The 20,401-nt window shown below is 35.8% G+C and overlaps 1 protein-coding gene across 3 annotated transcripts in view; it reads right to left on the minus strand.

The window, feature by feature from the left end:
* Positions 1-20,401, minus strand: part of LOC128681474 (uncharacterized protein) — a 47,233-nt gene that overhangs the window by 15,616 nt on the left and 11,216 nt on the right. For 2 of the 3 annotated variants that reach the window (XM_053765388.1, XM_053765389.1), the window contains exon 2: positions 7,059-7,583. The exons of the other annotated variant lie outside the window; for it this stretch is intronic. In XM_053765388.1, the coding sequence (XP_053621363.1) occupies positions 7,059-7,583 (525 nt within the window). The remainder of the gene's footprint in view (positions 1-7,058; positions 7,584-20,401) is intronic. 3 annotated transcript variants of the gene reach the window in all.

Consider the following 20,401-nt stretch of genomic DNA (forward strand, 5'->3'; position numbering starts at 1 on the left):
ATGTGCAAAGGCAAAGGGATCTAAGCCCATACGTCTGTAGTTTCTTAACTTTCTTAATAATGTTGTATAAGGCGTAAGCCAAGTCTTATGTAAATTTTTGTCTTATTCCGAATAAATTCATTTCTCTTCTTTCTCTTTATTTTCTTCTTTGTCAGTCAAAGTCACTGTTCCATAGACTAACAAAAAATATGTGTTTCATTTTTAATATTTTAAACATAGGCTTCGTTGTTTTAAAAGTATTATATAGGTACGTTGGTTGATTTCAATCACGACAGTCTCCTTGTTATTTATTTACTCCGTAAATCTACAATATGGCTAACAAAATTCACAATTCCGTAACTCATAATGTAACGCTCTTACCAATGTTCCGCGCATGCGTGTTCGGAAGTGGTCCCGTCATACGCATATTGTTTCGTTGTTATTCGCGTTATATAAAAATTAATTGAACTTAATTTGTTTACGGATATATTTGTGAGGTGAGCCGTTTTGCGCACCAACTGGAATTGCACCGACCTGAATAGCACTTTTAGCTAGCTTTTATCCGCCCGCGTGAAATAATAGAAGTTAACATATAATATATGGCGTCGCTAGTGTGCAAGGAGTAAGGAGAAGCACATTGGAATATAAATTCAATTTTGAATATAATATCGTATCTATTCTACGACGTAAGCGTTTGTGAGTTTGTATGTTTGAGGTGGGTAATCTTCAAAACTACCGAACCGATTTCAAAAATTCTTTCACCATTAGAATGGTACATTATTCAAGATTGCTATAGGCTATATTTTATCTCAAAATTCCCACGGAAGCCCTGGGCAACATTTAGTCGTATATAAAAACATATTGACCGGTACTCGACCGGAACCGTTATGTGCGATTTGATTCTGTGCCATTTGAATTGGTGTGCTGAACGGCATACCGCATTTAGCTAATGATATTCGCTACGGTATACTTTCAATCTATTTTTGGAAAAGTATTTTTAAAAGTGCTTATAACGTTATCTTTTTAGCTTTGTAGTGTTGTTTTAGTTTAAATGCGTATTGACATACTGTAAACAACTTTTTGGCCGGATGTATTTATAAGCAATACTTATACAATTGAAATTTAGACTTTTTCGGCTTACGGATCTCGTCTTAAAAATAACCGAATCGAATTCCTCAGCGATTGTACGGTTGTATGAAATTATAACGTGTGCGTGTACACGTGCGGTGAACGTGCTGGATACGCGTTCGGAGTGCATGGGCTATAGTGTGTATTTTCCCTATAAAATGCGAATTGGCGTTTTTGAAAAGTTATGTTACTATAAAAATATTTTAGTATTGTAATAATTAATGTGCCATAATTTAAATTTAAGTGAATTTGATTAAATTATTATTGTGTTCATGTAAGTAATTTTAATTGAAAATGTTTGATTGTGTGATTGAATTAAATTATATAAATTATTATTATGTTCATGTAAGTAATTTTAATTGAAAATGTTTGATTGTGTGATTGATTTAATTTTTATGTTTTATTTTTGAAAATTTGGTATTCGCGGAAGACCAGCTTCGTGGCTCATGCTATGATCTACCACACATGCTGAGCGAAGGCGGCTTTGGTGTATAATTTTGTAAAATTTTTGTATGTGAAAAATTTAACTAGTGTCATATCAGATACATCCAAATAAACAATTTTTCTTTCTTTCTTTTCTTTCTTTATAAAAGTTAACGAATCCTTTTTCTGGATGGACTATATGTTGTAATTGAAGAATAAGGTTATAAAATGTGACAATGCGCATCTCTGTCTCTCTATGTCTTATGGTGACTGGTAAAAATGACATAGGTTAGGTATATCGTTAAGTTCACCATTAGTATTTTTTTTTTATAATTTTGATCGAATAAATAAAATTATTAGTAATTTTTAAATAGAAGCGGGATTTCCTACCATTTAAATCCTACATTTTAACAGCTGGTAACACGTTGCAATGCAAGCAATATCGACGATCGCGCACATAAGTCCAGGACTTTGGCCAATAGATGTCGCTCCATTCCTGCAATAACACTAGCCCACCCATAAACCACATTATCTAAGACCAATGTGCCTATATACGTGTGTGGCATATTAGGCATAGACATTATGTCAGAGAGCAAGAGAGAAAGTGGGACGGAACGCGTAACAAGCCGCTTGCTTTTCCGGTGACTGGTTTGATGGAAAAGGGCCAAGGTTCTTTGTTATCTCACGGCGAACTCTTTGGCGTTATGATTAGTCTGTTGACATCGGGTGCTTCCACTTTGATATGGGGTTCAAGGGGAGTAGGTTTATAGCTTTTTGAGAGAAATTTAATGAATGCGTCGCGGGCTACGGCTGAATAAGAATGCTGTAAATACTTAATTTTTTTTTCTTCTTTTTTTTTTTCATTTATTTTGGCACAAACAGTCATAACACAAAAAAAAATTGTTATAAAACAGTTTACAATATAATAGACCAAACAGTGCGGACTAAACTAAATTTATCGACAAACCAGCTATTGCCTGCGGTTTCGCCCACGGGAACAGTAATTTTTCCGGGATGAAAGGCACCCTATGTCCTTCTCCATACAATCTGAGCGTGAAGAGGTAACAAACAAACTTAGTTGGAATTGGGTGGAGTTATAATTTTGTCATAGAGACCACAAGTGATGTGGCCAAGAGTTTCGTAATTGAGACAGATCGTTGTTTAAGGGACAGAGGTTAAAATAAACGCTCCGATTGGTACCTGGTCCACAATCAATCGGTTAGCCCATCAGTGCTGAATCTTCATCATACTCCGGGCTTCCAGGCGTCACAGCCCCGAATTTAATCCCGAAGATGAAAGTGATAGTCCAATGTTGAATATCATATCATAATGATATACATTACTATTGTCTGTTCATAATATTGCCATTAAACTAAATACAGATAACTAATTTCAATTTAAAAACAATGGCGCGAAAGTTTTTTATTGGCTTATCAGCGCGTTGGCGTCGAATTGAAATCCATTACGAGTACTGTTCGTATTAGGATATAGAGAAGTTTAAGAAAATTATTACATTTATTTTTCGGACGTATAGTTTCACCTACAGTCATTCGATTTATATGTAAACGAGCTTTTGTGTGCGAGTTCACCCGCGTTAATTTTCCACGGGAATAGTATTGTAGTATATTTATGGAATAAAATGTAAGAATATTTTTCGAAATTTCTCTTAATATTTATTTAATCTGCACGTCTGTGTTTAGCTACGATACGATAACACCATCTAACCAAATCTCACCTGATGATCCAGTAGATTCGGAGCAAATTGGCTGCGACAGACGGACAGACAGACACACAGAGTGTTCCTATAAGGGTTCTGTTTTTCATTTTTTTATACCTTTGCCATCTACTTTATTGAATTGAAAATTAAAATGAAAACAATTATTGCATAAACCATTCAAATGTGCAAGGTGAACACAAGACAGTGTAATGTTGCAGGTTAACAGCTATGTACTCGTATAAGATTGCTAGCCGACGGAAATGTATGGTTGAGCGGCCGTGTTCATCTTCTCGAGTGGTATAAGTCATAAAAGGCAGCGTTTTCACATACAAAAGCTTCTTTTACGAGTTTTTTTATATATATTTTTTTTGTTATAAATCATTTATTGCAGGTACTTGTAAAATACATGGCCCATATCACACTACAGAGACTAAAATAAAAAACAAAAATAGTACCTAATAAAAAAATAATAGTAATATTATTATTTAAGTACGACAGCAACTGTAAATAATAATAGTAATATTATTATTTACAGTTACTGTCGCGATGTACGGAAAGCCAATATCTTAATATAGGGTCCTATCTTAAGATATTGGCTTTCCTTTGGCTCAGACACTCAGACAAAGCTCGGAGTATCGGAGTTCGAGTTCCGGATGCGAAATATGTCTTTCTTACCAATTCACATCATTCAGATTCTGCGCAATATCTCCTTTCTCTCCATAAGTTTAGTTTAGTTTTTTATTTTTATTTTAATATATACCTACTGACCACAAGATTCTTGTATCTTCAAAATGCACTATATGGCGGTGAGTATTCGTAAAAGTCGTAAAAGATGTCTTAAGACGACATGAACAAAATCTGACACCAGTGTTATCAATAACACACTCGTTATGACGATGATGAATAAATAATTCGGAATTTGAATCAACAAAGTTAAAACTCCGCAGTCGCTACCGCCTGTGACTTGAGCGGCCGCTAATCGCCATAACCGCTGGCGCATTATATCCGCAGAGTGTTTCCTGCTCCTTTCACTGTTTACCATTGCTTAAGTAGCCTCCGTGGTCCAGTGCTCGGCACCGCGTCTTCAGAGGTCATGGGTTCGAATACGAGCCATGATTCCCATTAATTAAGTTCCTTTCAGTTCCTTTCAATACTTGTTTTATGTATGTATTGCGGAGAAAAGAAGTATGGTACATAATTAATGCTATCTAAACCATAGCATGATAGGGACTAACACTGTTTAAATGAGTTCCTTTCGGCATTTCTTCTCAGCAGTTGTATATAGCTTTTTTGAGAAATCCATACTGTATGTGTTTCTGTCTGTATGTTCTTTAACGTATAAACCATTGGACCGATTTTGATTAAATTTGGTACTCATGTAGGAAAGTAAAGACTCGTTCTAACATAGCCTACAAAATTACTATAATACCAGGATTTTTGCTTGGCGAAGTCTCGCGATACAGCGAGGTAACGCTGCCAGTAATCGCGGCTTTTGGCTCTGTCCACCCCGTGTAGGATGAAAATGTAATACAGTATCGTTTGGCGCATTTTATAAGAGAACTTTTATTCACAACAAGTAATCGCTTACACATTAGTGAACGCTTAAACTATCAACTAGTATGCAGGTTTCCTCACGACGTTTTCCTTCACCGGAAGCAAGTGGTGGTCTATGAGAAATACACATAAGTTATATTGGTATACAAACACATGTGGCACGAGTAGGATTCGAACCTGGGAATCATCGATCACAGGCAGACGGTCTTAACCACTGGACCACCACCGCAATTAACAGTAATGAAAATCCAGCAGTGTAATGTATGTATACCGAATCCGCCACAGCTCGGCGAACTGTATGGCGATATCTTACAAATATATAATTAAAAAATACGCGGATTTTGCACAATATTTTGACCTAACAACGGTTGTGCAAAGACATCTCACACCCGGACTTCAGCTGCAATAATATGACTAATATACGACTATTATATGGCTCATCGTTACAAAAGCGATTTCTCAGCTTGTTTGGAAAATACGTAAGCAATAATTAGTTTGAATATTTTCTGGTTGTGGTTGGTGTGTGGTTCCGCCATAGAATTGGTCTACTCCACCTCGCGTTGATGTCGTACGAGGCGACTAAGGGACGCGTAGCACAGGCAGCTGATAATCATTGTCATTCTTCCTGTGGTGTGTTGAGGTCAAGCAGGTGGTCCCTAATAAATATCATTATTAGGGACCACCTTTAATAAGGCCACTGTATTAGAGCTATATATAATATATTTACTTTATTACATACTAGCGGGACGCCCCTGCTTTGCTCGGGTAAAACCAAAATCAAATCAAAATCAAATCATTTATTCAGAAATTAGGCCTTCATAGGCGCTTTTTCACGTCATATTCTAAATTAAATGATATTAACCAAAGCTACAAACTACTAGCATTTCGGGACGACCACTCTGACGAGAAACCATAATAAAAGCCTATGTCACTCCTGAAGGTTTCATCTGTATCTGTGCCAAATTTCATCAAAATCGGCCTAATAGTTTTTGAGTTTATTCATGTGTGAATGTGTCAACGAATGTATTTTTATGCTTCAATTATTATTAAGTGCATGTGTAATTAAATTGAGCAATTTCGATGTGAATACCAATTTTATTTGATGTGAACACTTCAAATAAAAAGTATACTTGACTAAACGTAGTTCAAAAATATTTGTCAAACATGATAATGTAGATTTATAATTAAGTAAAAAAAATACTGTTAAAAGAAATAAAGAAAGTGTGTCGTATATGTTTCATTCCACGTAATGACCACGACCCTCAGCCATGAGGAAATACGACTAAAATAACTGACCTATATATGTATTTTAGAATGTATATATAGCATTCGCAAAAAAGTGATAAGATACTCGTATATACCTATTTGTCTGCCAAATATGCCTTTGTGTCTATGATTTATTTTGTCTATGGTTTTCGTTGCATAGAAAACTATTTGCAAAAATAATAATATATGCCCAACACATCTACAAAATAAGGCTCATGTTTTCCCTTTTAATATATTTAAATTCCATGACCATAAAGCACTTACCTTCCTAGACCCACGAAGCAACCCTGACGATAAAAATACATAAACTATACCACAATTCTGAAAGTACTGTTAGTATGTTAGTAAAAGTAGATGTGAGAAAGCAAGACATAGTTAGATAGAGCAGTATTATAGATAGAAGATATATTTACAAGTTATATACCTGATGACGTCACAGATCCGGAGCACATACTTTGTCTACCTATGTCTTGCCATCGACCACATCCGAGCTCAGTTTAGTCTTGTCATTTCACGGCTACATTCACACCGATGAGTAATATTGGATCTTCGTTATGTGTTGAAGCGTTCTTGCTATAATGAATAGTTTTTAGATTTAAAATACTTAATTTAAGTGTAACTTGTAAGTGAAGATCTGATTTCAGACAAAATATTTTTTTTTACTTTGAAATATATGTTATAAATATTTTCTATGTTCATTGTGTTTCTGAATTTTGTTATAACGTGACAAGAACTAACTAAAATGTGGATATCGCATAATAATATGTACTTTTTACATAGATAATTATCTTTATCATATGAAAGCCTCAGAAAATTTTCATTTATTGCATGCAAACATAAAAAAAAATAAGAAAAAAAAAAGCGATAAATTTTCACTTCAACACAATTGTTCTACGATTCATCAAAAGCTATATACAGCAGTAACCTAATCCAATATTATCTCAACTGTGTGTCAAAACGACTTTCCGACTACAATCCCATTGTCACTTACTTTCATCGTTTATTACCGGTCCATAACTCAGTCCTTCATTTGACGAATAGTCTATGCTATTGGAGTCGTGTACTCCCAATATGCCAGCTTTTGCGACTCTGTGGCAACAGCCCTTCAACAAGCCACCACAAGTTCCTTCAAGCAGGCCTCCGACCATCCAACAATATATGAAAAATTCGCACGTCCCTCCCTGTGGACACGACTTTTCATCTTGGCGATCATCTAGATTCGTTGTCAAAGTCGGCGCAACAACTAAAGTTTCCGTTGACGTTACACCACTATGTAACAGGCGGCCGTTTCTATTTGTATTCTGTGGTAACTCTTTTAGTATTTGGTTGACTTTTAGTATCTGTTCGTCTGTTATCGGCTTAAACTCTGGCAGTGTTTGTGTTGTATTCGGGAATGTGTAATAGTCGTTTCGTTTCATATACGTCAATGTTGTACCATCCGTTTGTACGAACATTGGTTTTTGTAACATTTTTGTCGGTGACTTATCCATTCGAGCTCGATGTGGGTCGTTGGCATCTGTTTGGATTAAAAAATTTGAATATAAATAATGTTAATATGTAGTATTAGAATTAGGAAAGTATGTACAGTGTAAATGATGATATTTTACGATGAAAATATAAGATAAAATGGAATGAAATGTTAAAGTTAAATGATAAAAAGTGTGCCGTGTATTTTGTACAATACATACGTTAAATTGATTTCATTGTAAGAAGCTATTTACGAAAATCAATTACAGTTTTGGAGTGTGCATCGTTTATCATCTAGTAACTCCTATATTCTTATGTACTGTTAAAGCCCGTATAGTATATAGTTATTGCCCGCGGCTTCGCCCGCATGAGTTACACTGCGAAAGCGGTACACAAAATTTATAGTAAATTGGGGGTTGATTTTTGATATAAAATCTATTCTATATTCGAACGGGAGCCTTAAACTATATTTATACCAAATTTCATCAAAATCGGTCCAGCGGTTTAGCTGTGAAAGCGCAACAGACAGACAGACTATCGCATTTATAATATTAGTAAGTAGTGATTACCTGGGCCCAGAAGCTTCTCACTTGTGGGAATTTCGGCACAAAATGTATGCTAAGCCAGTATATATATTCTACCCGTGTACCAGTTTACCTGCTTATCCAATTTTCATGAATTTTCGCATGCATATAGTTTAAAGTATCTCTGGAGAAGACATAAAACTCTTATGCCGGAAAAATAAACGTTCCCGTTGGAAACTAACGCGGGCGAAACCGCGGGCATAATCTAGTCCATTATAAAATTGCGTTGCCATTTTGTATGTTTGTTCATTGACTGCTTCCACACTCTCACTATTGTTTTATTTCCATAAATACCAACCTTGATCGCGTGTTACGTTTCACGTGATGACTGTTATTATTTTGTAACTCTAATGCGCTGTTACGAAATTGTTTGAGGACCTCGGTGGCGCAGTGGTAAAATGCTTGCCTCTGAACCTAGAGGTCCCAGGTTCGAACCCCGGTCGTGTCATGATGGAAAATGATCTTTTTCTGATTGGCCCAGGTCTTGGATGTTTATCTATATATGTATTTATTATAAAATATAGTATCGTTGAGTTAGTATCCCGTAACACAAGTCTCGAGCTTACTTTGGGGCTAGCTCAATCTATGTGATTTGTCCCAATATATTTATTTATATTTATTTATGTTTATACGATATTTTGTTAAATAATATTCAATGTTTATTTACTTTTGACAATAGATAAAGCAGACCGAATTCCCTGTTGCGTGTGGTTCCCCCAAAGAATAGCACCACTCCATATACTCATGTGGATGTTGTATGAGGTGACTATGGGACACATAGTCTTGGCCATAGACAACAACATTTCCTATGAGAGATGAAATCAGGCGGGTCAGTCATAAAATTAGCTAAAATCTTCATAATTTCAAAGTTCCCGCTGTTCGGCTCCAGACATGGGAACTCCTCAACAGTTTACTACACGAACATGTTTTTTTTGTTATCAAAATCAAATCATTCATTCAGAAATTAGGCCTTCACAGGCACTTTATCACGTCATATTCTAAATTAAGTGATGTTTACCAAAGCTACAAACTACTAGCATTTCGGAACGACCACCGCTGAGAAGAAATGCCGAAAGAAACTCTATCAAACAGTGTTGGTCCCTATTATGCCAGAAGGACTTACCATTTTTTAAATACAAATTTATATATTTTTTTTGTCAGTAATAGAACAATGTAAGTACATACACATTGAATACAATAAGTCTACTTTCACAATAACAACAAGGCTTGTGTCAAAAATTACATTTTTGCGAGAAACTTATTTAGCATACAGTTTTAATGTTATATCGGACTGACGCAAATGGTAGAAAATTGTGTAATACTATATGATGGATACTTCTTGAAGCGCAAAGTTGTGATAGGGTGTGCAAAACAGTCAAGCACGGAAACTATTATCTTTTTAGTAACCGTATTTGCTATATATACATAGTTCAGATAGTTCAGAACAAGTTTATTTTTTAGACAAATTAAAAAAAAAACCCCGACTTTCAATATTCATTTCCGTACAACTTATTTGAAAGGCTGAACTAATTTTGTTCCAACATATTTATATATAGCCTTATATGTGATGATTGGTTCTTAGGAACCACCGCATAAAAATTATAAAAGCTATCAAATATAAAAAATCGCATCCGAATCGGTTCACCCGCTACGGTGCCATGTACAGACACTTAGCGGTCAAACTTATAACACCCCTCTTTCTGCGTCGGAGGTTAAAAAAGCACGAATTAAAATTGTTTTATAATTTTAATTAATATGATTTCTCCATTTTGTTGTAACTTATTTAATGTGTGTAATTTGTTTGACTGTATGTTTAAAATAACTTGATTGCATAAGAATATAAAGACACAAGAAACAGACGGACAGACAAAGTAGCAACGGCGGACTTATGCCATTTTTGTATTTGTAATTCATTTAAATTAAGTCGATCTGACAAGACCTTTCTGGAAACAATGTATATAGGGGTACTGGTATCTAACGCTTACTTTCTTAACCTCCCAAGGGTGCATAAGGTACATAGAGACTAACATCCTTTGTTCTACGACTTTTGTCTAAACGTAAAAAATACAAAAAAATCCTTTTTTTCCTTGTGTTAACACTCACAATTATAACCTATTTTGATATGCCTTTTGACTATGTACATTATGTACTTTTATATATTATTAGAAAAAAACAATAATGGTAAGCCCATTCTGGCATGATAGGGAAATGAATTTCTTTCGGTATTTCTTCTCAGCAGTGGTCGTTCCGAAATGCCAGTAGTTTGTAGCTTGTGAGAAATAACTATAAACATAAAAATTGAGGAGAAAAAGTGCCTGTGAAGGTCTAATTTCTAAATAAATGATTTGAATTTGAATTTGATACAAATTCAAAGTTTCCTTTTAAACAAACAAATATGATTTTTCATTATTTATTTATTAATTCACTAGCGCCCGCCCTGACTTCGATCGGTTAAACTAAGATTATACACGTTAACCTTCAAGAGTGAACAATTTACTTAACTATCAAAAAACTCGCATCTAAATCGGTCCCGTAGTATTAAAGATAGCAAACATAGGGACAGACAGGACGAAGCGATTTTGTTTAATACTATATAGTTAAGCACACAAATGAGTTAATTGCTGACCGTACCATCACTTTCTCGAGCTGTTACACAATCACAACTATTTCTCGGACGATCAGCTGTGCCAATCGGAACGTAAACAAACTCCATAACATCTCGCCGACCGAACCGTTATATGTCGTCGGCGGATTGTCGGCCTCGACCTATCGGAATACTTCGATCGCGAATTTACTTACTATACTTAACAATTATTATCGATTATGATCTATGGAAGTTTTGGCTTTAGTTGTCATTACGAAATTTATACATAAGTGAAGTCTTAAGACGATTTTCTTATTATAGTAAACAAGCCGGACCACATTTAACCAATACTAAAAATAGATTTAAAATATTATGTAATATATTGTTATATATTATTCCAATACTTCAAAATTATTACATATTTTATGTACGTGTCCTAACAGGAAGGTTTAAAGTTTTATCACTTGTGCACCATTTTCTAAAACAGTTATATTATGACTCCATATAATATAATACTGGAAATAATTTTATTCCGCAGTTAGTCTAAGTTTTTTCTAATGTCCTATGTTATCACATTGAATTTTCCTTCCTTTTTTTTCGGTATTTCCATGCGAAAAGTTTATCAATACGAGTTTCATGAATTGGGCATGTATACATATGTATAATAACTATATGACTATGTATAATAACTAATATTATAAATGTGAAAGTAACTTTGTTTGTTACCACTTCACGCTCTATCTACTCAACCAATGAAATTTTGCATACATGTAGTTTGAAGTACGGAGAAAGAGATACGTTAAAACACCTATCATCCCGGAAAAATAACTGCTTCCACGGGAAACACGCGGGCGAAGCCGCGGGCAAAAACAGTATTACATAATAGACCTTTATATAAAAGAATTCCTAAGTATGAAGGAATATTTTGTTACGTAAACGATGTAGCATCACACAAAGGGCACAACTCTGCAGATGGAAATATTTGAAGCCGAATTCGTCAGCTTACTTGAAATAGCGTTTTTACAAGCTTTTATTTAGTTTCGCCTGTACCGATATTTGTTTGTCTGTCCGTACTAATCAAATCTTGCAAGTTAGATTTCTCCTACTTCCAGTTATCAACAGACTTTAAATTTCCCACGTATCGCTTCAGTTTCCACGACAATGCATTATTATGATAAGCATTACCTGATGGTGCACCCAGGATCGGCTCCAAGCGAGGGAACTCATCAACGGTTGACAGCACGGACATGGGTTTTTGTCAGGCGTTAAATGCCAATAAGATCTCTCTGACGACAATAAAAGCTTGTGGCAAAAATGTCATTTTTGTAAAAAACTTGGTATTTTTTTATAAAATAACCCTGTATAATGTTTTATATCTAGTTGCAAGTTCATAGACACCACAGTCCCTTCCTTAATATTGGAAAAGGCGTATGGTCCACAAAGTCAATGACACACGCACGAGCGAGACGGAACACCAACGCATGCCGGGAGAAAGAGACAGAGTACATGCATTCGTGCTCGTGAACGTGTTTAGTGAAATCTATTGGTTAAGGGTTAGGTTTATGGGCTATTTAAAAAAAAAAGGACAAGGAATAATAGCTGATTGAAAAAAATGCCTCTAAATAATTTTCAAACATTTGATAAATATATATAAATATATTAGGCCAAATCACACAGATTGATCTATCCCCAAAGTAAGTTCGAGACTTGTGTTATGGGATACTAACTCAACGACACTATATTTTATAACAAATACATATATAGATAAACATCCGAGGCCCGGGCCAATCAGAAAAAGACCATTTTCCATCGTGACCCGACCGGGGATCGAACCCAGGACCTCTCAGTTCAGAGGCAAGGCAACTGCGCCATCGACGACGCAGTGGCAGTGGCGCAGTGGTAAAATGCGCTGTGATGAATGTAGATTTGATAAAAAGCTACGAATGATTCAAAGTTTGTTGTCAATCTTTCGCAGCTTGACAAGTGCACAAGCTTGAGCGGTCAAAAAACGCTTCAATTCTCACTTGACCTACTCATACCTGGGTCAATCAACTTTTGAAGTACACGTTTTTTGTCACCATTAAATTACAAATAAAAAAAAAACATATTAATGACTCCTCCGGTGAAGGAAAACACCGTGAGGAAACCTGCACACTGATTGATTATAAACTTGTGTGTGAAATGGAGAAGGCAATGGCAAACCACTCCATTACTAATGCCAAGAAAGTTGTTATGTGTGTTTCAATCCACGTAATGACCACGACCCCCAGCCATGAGGAATACGACTATGAAGAGAGTGACTCCTCAGGTCGCGCACGGCCCGATATGATTACAATTATTTTTATTATCTCTTGGCTCGAAGGTTAAGGGAAACCACTCCATTAATAATGCCAAGCGATCCGATGTAGGTGTTTCGTTCTACTTTCCAGTGACGACCTCTGCGTGGCCTAATAAACGGCAATCATGCTGGACTGGAGGTGCCAGGTTCGATCTCCGGTCAGGTCAAAATGGAAAATATATTTTTTTCAGTTTGACCTGTGTCTTGGATGTTTATCTACATATGCATATGTTATAGAATATAGTATCGTTGAATTAGTATCCCATAACACAAGTTTCTAACTTACTTTGGGTTTGTAGTTTCTAACTTACATTTTTTATTATTATATTAAATGACCACGACCCTCAGCCATGAGGAATACGACTATAAAGAAGAAGGTGTCGATATATTCAAGATAACGCAGTGAAAAAGATATATCTTAAAAATTGATGGGTTGCCAACTATATGTTTTTAATTTATTTATAGTTTAAGTCGAACTAGTGGCCCATCCCGGCTACGCTCGAGGTAAATTATAATAAATTATACTCTTCATGATTCAAACTATCTATTGACAAAACCCGCATCAAAATCCGTTGCGTAGTTTTAAAAATTGAAGCATACATAAAAGAGGCAGCGAGAAGCGACTTTGTTTTATACTATGTAGTTGAACGCCTCCCCTTAAGTTGCATCAATTCAGTTAGATCAATAAATTACGCACAGTGGACACAAAAATGTCGTACAACGGTAAAACGGCTTATGATATTAAACTCTTACGAAATCTGTTACATCATTTGAAAATAACAGTTATTTTTTATGTTCAAGTGGGTTTTTTTCCCGTATTTATTGAATTTAACCTGCCCCACTTGCCTGATTGAGATGAAATTTCTTTGTGCAAATTGGCATGTTGCATTCGTACGAGGCGGCTAGCTTGGTGACCCTTAAGTTACATAGTGTTGGCAGCTGACAGATAAAAGCATTCCCAAAGAGGGCAGACGTCAGTCAGGCAGGGCGGCCGGTTAAAATATTTTAAAGTTATTTTTACCCCAACCCTAGGCGTCACATCCTTGTTTGCGATTCTATCTCTTTCATTCAGTGTTACATGTCCAAATATATCTATCTATGTAAAAGCGAAGAACATTGACTCACTCATCACGTAATCTCGAAATCTACTAGACCAGTTTAGATTAAATTTGGCAGTAAGGTAGATTGTGATTAAGAAATGTCCGCTAAAAAAGGATAGTAGATATATCCATCCTTAAGGGGAAAACGGGCGAAGCTGCGGACATAAGCTAGGATATATATATATTTTCATATACAATCCCAATCTCAACTAATATAAATGCGAAAGTAAGTTCGTTTGTTTGTTACTCTTTACTCGTTATCTACTCAACCAATCTTCTTGAAATGTTAGTAGGGAGCCTTCTCCATCTCTTATGGAAGGTAGGTACCCTATGTCCTTACATAGATTACCTTTCATCCCCGAAAAAGCTATTGTTCCCGTGGGATTTGCGAAAAACCTGTATTCCATTGTAGATGGCGCTAAATGCACGTTTTATAACTTTGTAATAAACACATACACTAGATACACACAAACAAAACACTAAATAGCGTTGTGTGGTATTTTTTATTCCAACTATCCTAATACTATAGACTGTTCCCGAGGGCATTTAAGCGGACGAAGCCGCGGGTAAACAACTAGTTATTACATAAAAAATACTGGCGCCATGTCTGGAGCTGCATCGCTTAAAGAACCGAAAAGTCCACCCACAAATTTGTCAGTTGCGTCACTGAGTCTCACATTTGTTTGTTGTGATATAATACAGAACCACTATACTTCCGGTTACGTCACTGTTTTGACATCCTGACCTATGGGTCAGTTTGTTTGGTTAATCAACGATTTTGTTATTTAAACGGTTACAATTAGGTCAAACTTTGACCTTTTGTATATAAAAATTCGTTTTCTGGTATAAACTTTTGTCTTTCTTATTGTAAGACGTAATTAACTAATCTATCCTATATCTTAGAGCGTTTCGACCGCTTCGACCGCGCTGTCATTACGATCTGACGGATCGTATTTATGTACTTGAAGAAGGAATCATTTCCAAAAAATCATTCATAAAATTGACATTACCACACTAAAAAATATTATAAAATCAGATAGTAAAACTACCTAACTCTTGTTTTGTTTGTGAGGATAATGTGTGTATATATTAATATGTTTGTTACTTTTTCACGCAAAATCTACTGGACTAATTGTTATAAAATTTGGTACACGAGCAGAATATAAATTGGAATAACACATAGAGTACTTTTTATCCCGAAATTCCCACGGGAGCGAAGCTCCAAGGCCCAACTAATAGAAGATACGAGTATTTACGAAAAAAAATAGGAGAGGACAATTTAGGGTCAATAGAAGCAATATAGCTGCCTAAATTGCACAATCTAATGTTGTCCACATCACTGGCTGTCAATGAACTCTGCAGGCCCTCCAAAGTGCAATGATCTTTTGACAATGTCAAGCGATCTGATAACTTTTTGTCGGCGAGATCCGATCGGAGGATGTTGCAACCGTGACTTGACAGACCACAGATAATTAAATGTTTACGAATGTTTTTTACAGGACAACATAGTTCTATTCAGCCTTCTTCAGATATATTATATAAGGAAAGGTGGGAAGGAAGAAGAGGCCCTGGAAGATGAAAAGATAGTTGCACCAGACAAATTAAAGCAAAGGTGGGTGTCGTGTCGTATCAAGAAATGAAGGAGTTGGCCTTGGAGAGAGCACAATGGAAGGAACTCCACCGACAAGAGCCTCGCTCTTAAACTACATAATGATAATTATTCTATTCAGCCAGTGAAGCGATTGGCTTCCAATGGTTAAGACACCTGTCTGAGAACCGTAAGGTCCAAGCTTTGAATCCTACTCATACTACGTGAGTTTGTATAACAACCTGACTCAAATATAGCTTTTTTAATAGACCAGCACTTGCTTTCAGTGAAGGAAAGCATTTATTAGCTAATGTGCGGATGAGGATAAGGATTGTATTTGAATGGGTTCATCGACATGTAAATTTAATTACTTTTAACATAAATTTATATACTTATATACTCATGTTTTCTGTTTTTTTTTTTTTTGGTTTCTTTCGTTTAGATTACGACTATAAGAAGAACCTTTGTCCTCCAAATGAATACATCGGGGAACGCCATTAAACTTCGTTATCCGCAGTTGTCGGAGTAGGATTCGAACCTGGGCCTACGGGTCACAGGGATCATAACCACTGGACTATCACCGCTTTGGACAAAGGTTAGGGTCAACGATATACAACGCATAACAATACACATTAATCACCAACCTTTGTTAGAGGCACGAGATGAGGATCAGCGTAAAACAAATGAAAGTTAACCACGGTTATATCATTTGACATCAAGTTCATTATGACGCGATGTCGTTGGTGGTTTATTTATATAGATTCGCGACAGCGCCAAAGAGATGCTAAAGTATGACCAATTGAATAGATCACATTTACCTATAACCTTGTAACGAAAGGGCACACAATATTTATTGCTCCGAAATCAGAACTACAAAACTTTACGCAATACTAATATAAATGCGAAAGTCTGTCTGTTTGTTCCGCTTTCACCGCTAAACCGCTGGACAAATTTTGATGGAATTTAGTGTGAATATAGTTAAAGGCTCCCGTTCGAATATAGGGTAGATTTTTTTTCCAAAAATCCACCCCCAATTGAATATAAAGTTTGTGTACAACACTAACTTAAACAACGCATGCGGGCAAAAACTATATAAAGAAACAGTACTGATAAAAGAAGAATTTTTTTGACAGTTCTAGCTATAGGCTGGCAAATGTCAAATGTGACTATTAAATTGATTCTGCTTTAACTATTAATTCTCGGCATCGTTTCCAGTTTCCAGGTTCGACGTATGTTCGTACACCAATCTAACTCACGCATTAGTTTCCATAGGCGATAACAAACATAGATATTTAACAGCCTCGATATAGAAATAGAAAGAATTGATTCGGATACTTAAGTTAGGTTAAATCGTTATTATAACCTCGCTGTCTGTCTCCTTTATAACTAGGCAAAACGGATTTTGATACGGGGTTTTTCGATAGAGGCAGTGACTCCAGCGCATGCATAATTTTCTATCTGTGGAGACTGTTCATTGTCTTTCTGTTTCTTGTTTCTTTATTCTATCATCAATACTTGTTTAGCTGCAAGTCTTCCTGAGATTAAATAAATAAATACCATTCCATCCGTGCAAAGCCAGGGCGGGTCGCTAGTAGAAAGATATAGGTAGCTACAGTTGTACGATCACTTCAAAATTTAATAGTTTCCTCGATTTGTTTGTACATCTCTCACGTTTTAAAGACGAATAACGAAAATAAACCAGTCGAGAGTTTAAAAAAAACCAACAATACACAATAATTTCCACATCTCAAGCATCGTGGGAGCGGGCGAAGTCGGGTGAAAACGTTCGTTTCACTGATGGATACAAAAACTATGGGAACTACACCATTGTTTGCATGAAAGTGTTTGCTGTTTGTGAAAATTAAATATATGAAAGTATTTCGAGGTTATATTATTGTTTATCTGGTTAATTAACGTGGTATATGCATTGTTTAACGAGTTACATTATGAAGTGTAATAATTAATTGGCTGGTTTATAGCATAAACAATATTGACGTGAAACATTCAAGAAACTGTAATCAAATCACTTTTTGTAACTATACTTAGGTTGCACACCAAGTTTTTCCTCCAGCGGAAGCAAATGGTAGTCTATGCAAACTGCTATATGAGTCATATTGGTATACAAACTCTACTGGCGCGAAATTGATTCAAACCTGAGACATATTCGCAGATGAGCGTCTTAACCACTAGACCACCACCATTTATAAACGTAAGATTCTATTAAAAAAGTAAAATATCCATCAACTTTCTTTAACAACGTAACCACGAGTATGAATACTTTATTTCTTTAAAACAGATAACGATACCATTGATTAAAATAAAATACATTTCTTGATTGATCGCTTCCTATTAAGAATATTTATTATATAACAAAATATCTAATACATTTTTCGGGTTCCTTAGTAACTCAGGATTTATAGGATTGTTTCGTTGTCAGTCTGTCAAGACCCTTTTTCTCAGAAAGAACCTTTAATCAAGTCCACCATATCAAAAAGTGCTCCTGTATCAAAATTTAAACCGAAATTACCACATTATCAAAATGGCGACTTTAAAATGTGATCACCCGGGTGATGGGTGCTCGTTTGCCCACTATACTATAAAAAAAATATGACATCAACATACAACTAAACAACAATACAACTAAAACATGTCTGAAGATATGTTTGTACAACACTAAACATTTTGTACATAACAGAAAACAATTTACCAACTCACACTTGACGGGTTTTAAAATTACACATTATGCCGGTAGAGGAAATGCCAGAGTTATTACAATTAAATGGTTGTTTATAGAAATCAGTAAACTATATTATAAGAACATTTACTATACGAGCGTCAACAGATTTTAAAAGATATTCTTACTATTTCCAATTTGTAGGTAATTTAATCACTCATTCATCTTCGCGTGTTCCTAGTTGCATTCGGGGCTATGACTACAGGAAGCCCAGGGTCACCTTAATGAACATTAAAATGTTGAAGATTTGGCTATCATTTTACAATCGACCGCCTGCCTTACGTTAACCCTCCTTAAGAATGATATTGTTGCCTATCAGTTGCATGGCTTTGTGTCCCTTAATCGCCTCGTACGACATCCATGGGAGGATATGGAGTGGTCCTATTCTAGGGCGGAACCACTCGCCACGTTGTAGGTAATTTAATATTTTGTATTAATAATGATTACTAACTGCGTCCCGGGGCCTCGCTACCGTGGGACTTTTGGGATAAAAAGTACCCTATGTATTATTCTAGGTTATATTCTAACCGTGTACCAAATTTCATAACAATTCGTCTAGCAGATTTTGCGTGATTGAGTAACAAACATACATACATCCACACAAATTTTCGCATTTAGGATATTAGTAGGATGTTTTTACACTTTTCACGGTTTCAAGCAATTAATAAATAAAGTATTTAATTATTTACAAATCAACTTGGGGCAAAAATATATAACCTTTAAAGTGCGCCGAAAAGTCAAGATACGCCATTTTGTCCAAACGTCACAGGCGCGCCTGTTATTTCAAGTCAAATTTGATGGTAAATCTCACCCTTGGATTGTGTTCAGCCTTCGCCTGGCAACTTTAGAGTAAACTTTAAACCAGCCAGAAAAGTGCAAAATACACCATTTGTTTCTAAACGTCGGCGGACAGGTTAAAGTCAACGTCAAAGTTTAGCGGTGTAACCAATCGTATGCCAATAATATGGTTGTGCCAAAAGTTAACCAGAAGTTACTTCCGATACGGCCTTCAGTTTTTCCACTATAACCGTCTCTGTTACCCACAAAGAGTGAGAGTGAGACAATATATCGATCAGTAATTGGGGCCATTATTACATCATAATACTACTCTGAGTTACATCAAGCCGTTTTTGAGGTTATGCAACTTGAAAGCGTTCAGTAGAAAGTCCGTTCTTAACAGTGCATATAATAAAAATATGAGTCATTTTTGTACTGGCCTCAATATATTTTTGGGGACGCATCATCTTTTTCGTATACCTTTTATTTAATACCACAAATATTATAAATGCGAAAGTTATGAGGATATATGTTTGTTACTCTTTCACTCAAAATTTACTGAACGGTTTGTTATGAAATTTGGTACGCGGGTAGAATATAACCTGTAACCTATAATATCTGACGACCTCAGTGGCGCAGTGGTAAAGTTCTTGCCACTGAACCGAGAGGTCCCGGGTTCGATCCCCGGTCGGGTCAAGATGGAAAATGATCTTTTTCTGATTGGCCCGGGTCTTGGATATTTATCTATATATGTATTTGTTATAAAATATAGTATCGTTTAGTTAGTATCCCATAACACAAGTCTTAACTTACTTTGGGGCTAGCTCAATCTGTCTGATTTGTCCTAATATATTTATTTATTTATATTTATTATTATTTAATAACACATAGGGTACTTTTTATCCCGGAATTCCCACGGGAGCGAAGCCCCGGGGCGCAGCTAGTACTCAATACTTTTGCTCCCACAAAATTGAAAAGATATAATATTAAAAGTAAATTCGCACTTCGAATGCACACTAATATTTATAAATGCAAAAGTCTGTCCGTCTGTTCCACTTTCTGGTGGTTCTCAGAGCGTTACGGTCGCTGCGGCCGCGCTGTCATTGCGATCTGTCAATTCTCTTGAGGAAGGAATCTTTACCCATGGAATTAGTAGGTAGTT

Source organism: Plodia interpunctella, chromosome 27 (genome assembly GCF_027563975.2).
Source record: "Plodia interpunctella isolate USDA-ARS_2022_Savannah chromosome 27, ilPloInte3.2, whole genome shotgun sequence".
NCBI lineage: Eukaryota > Metazoa > Arthropoda > Insecta > Lepidoptera > Pyralidae > Plodia > Plodia interpunctella.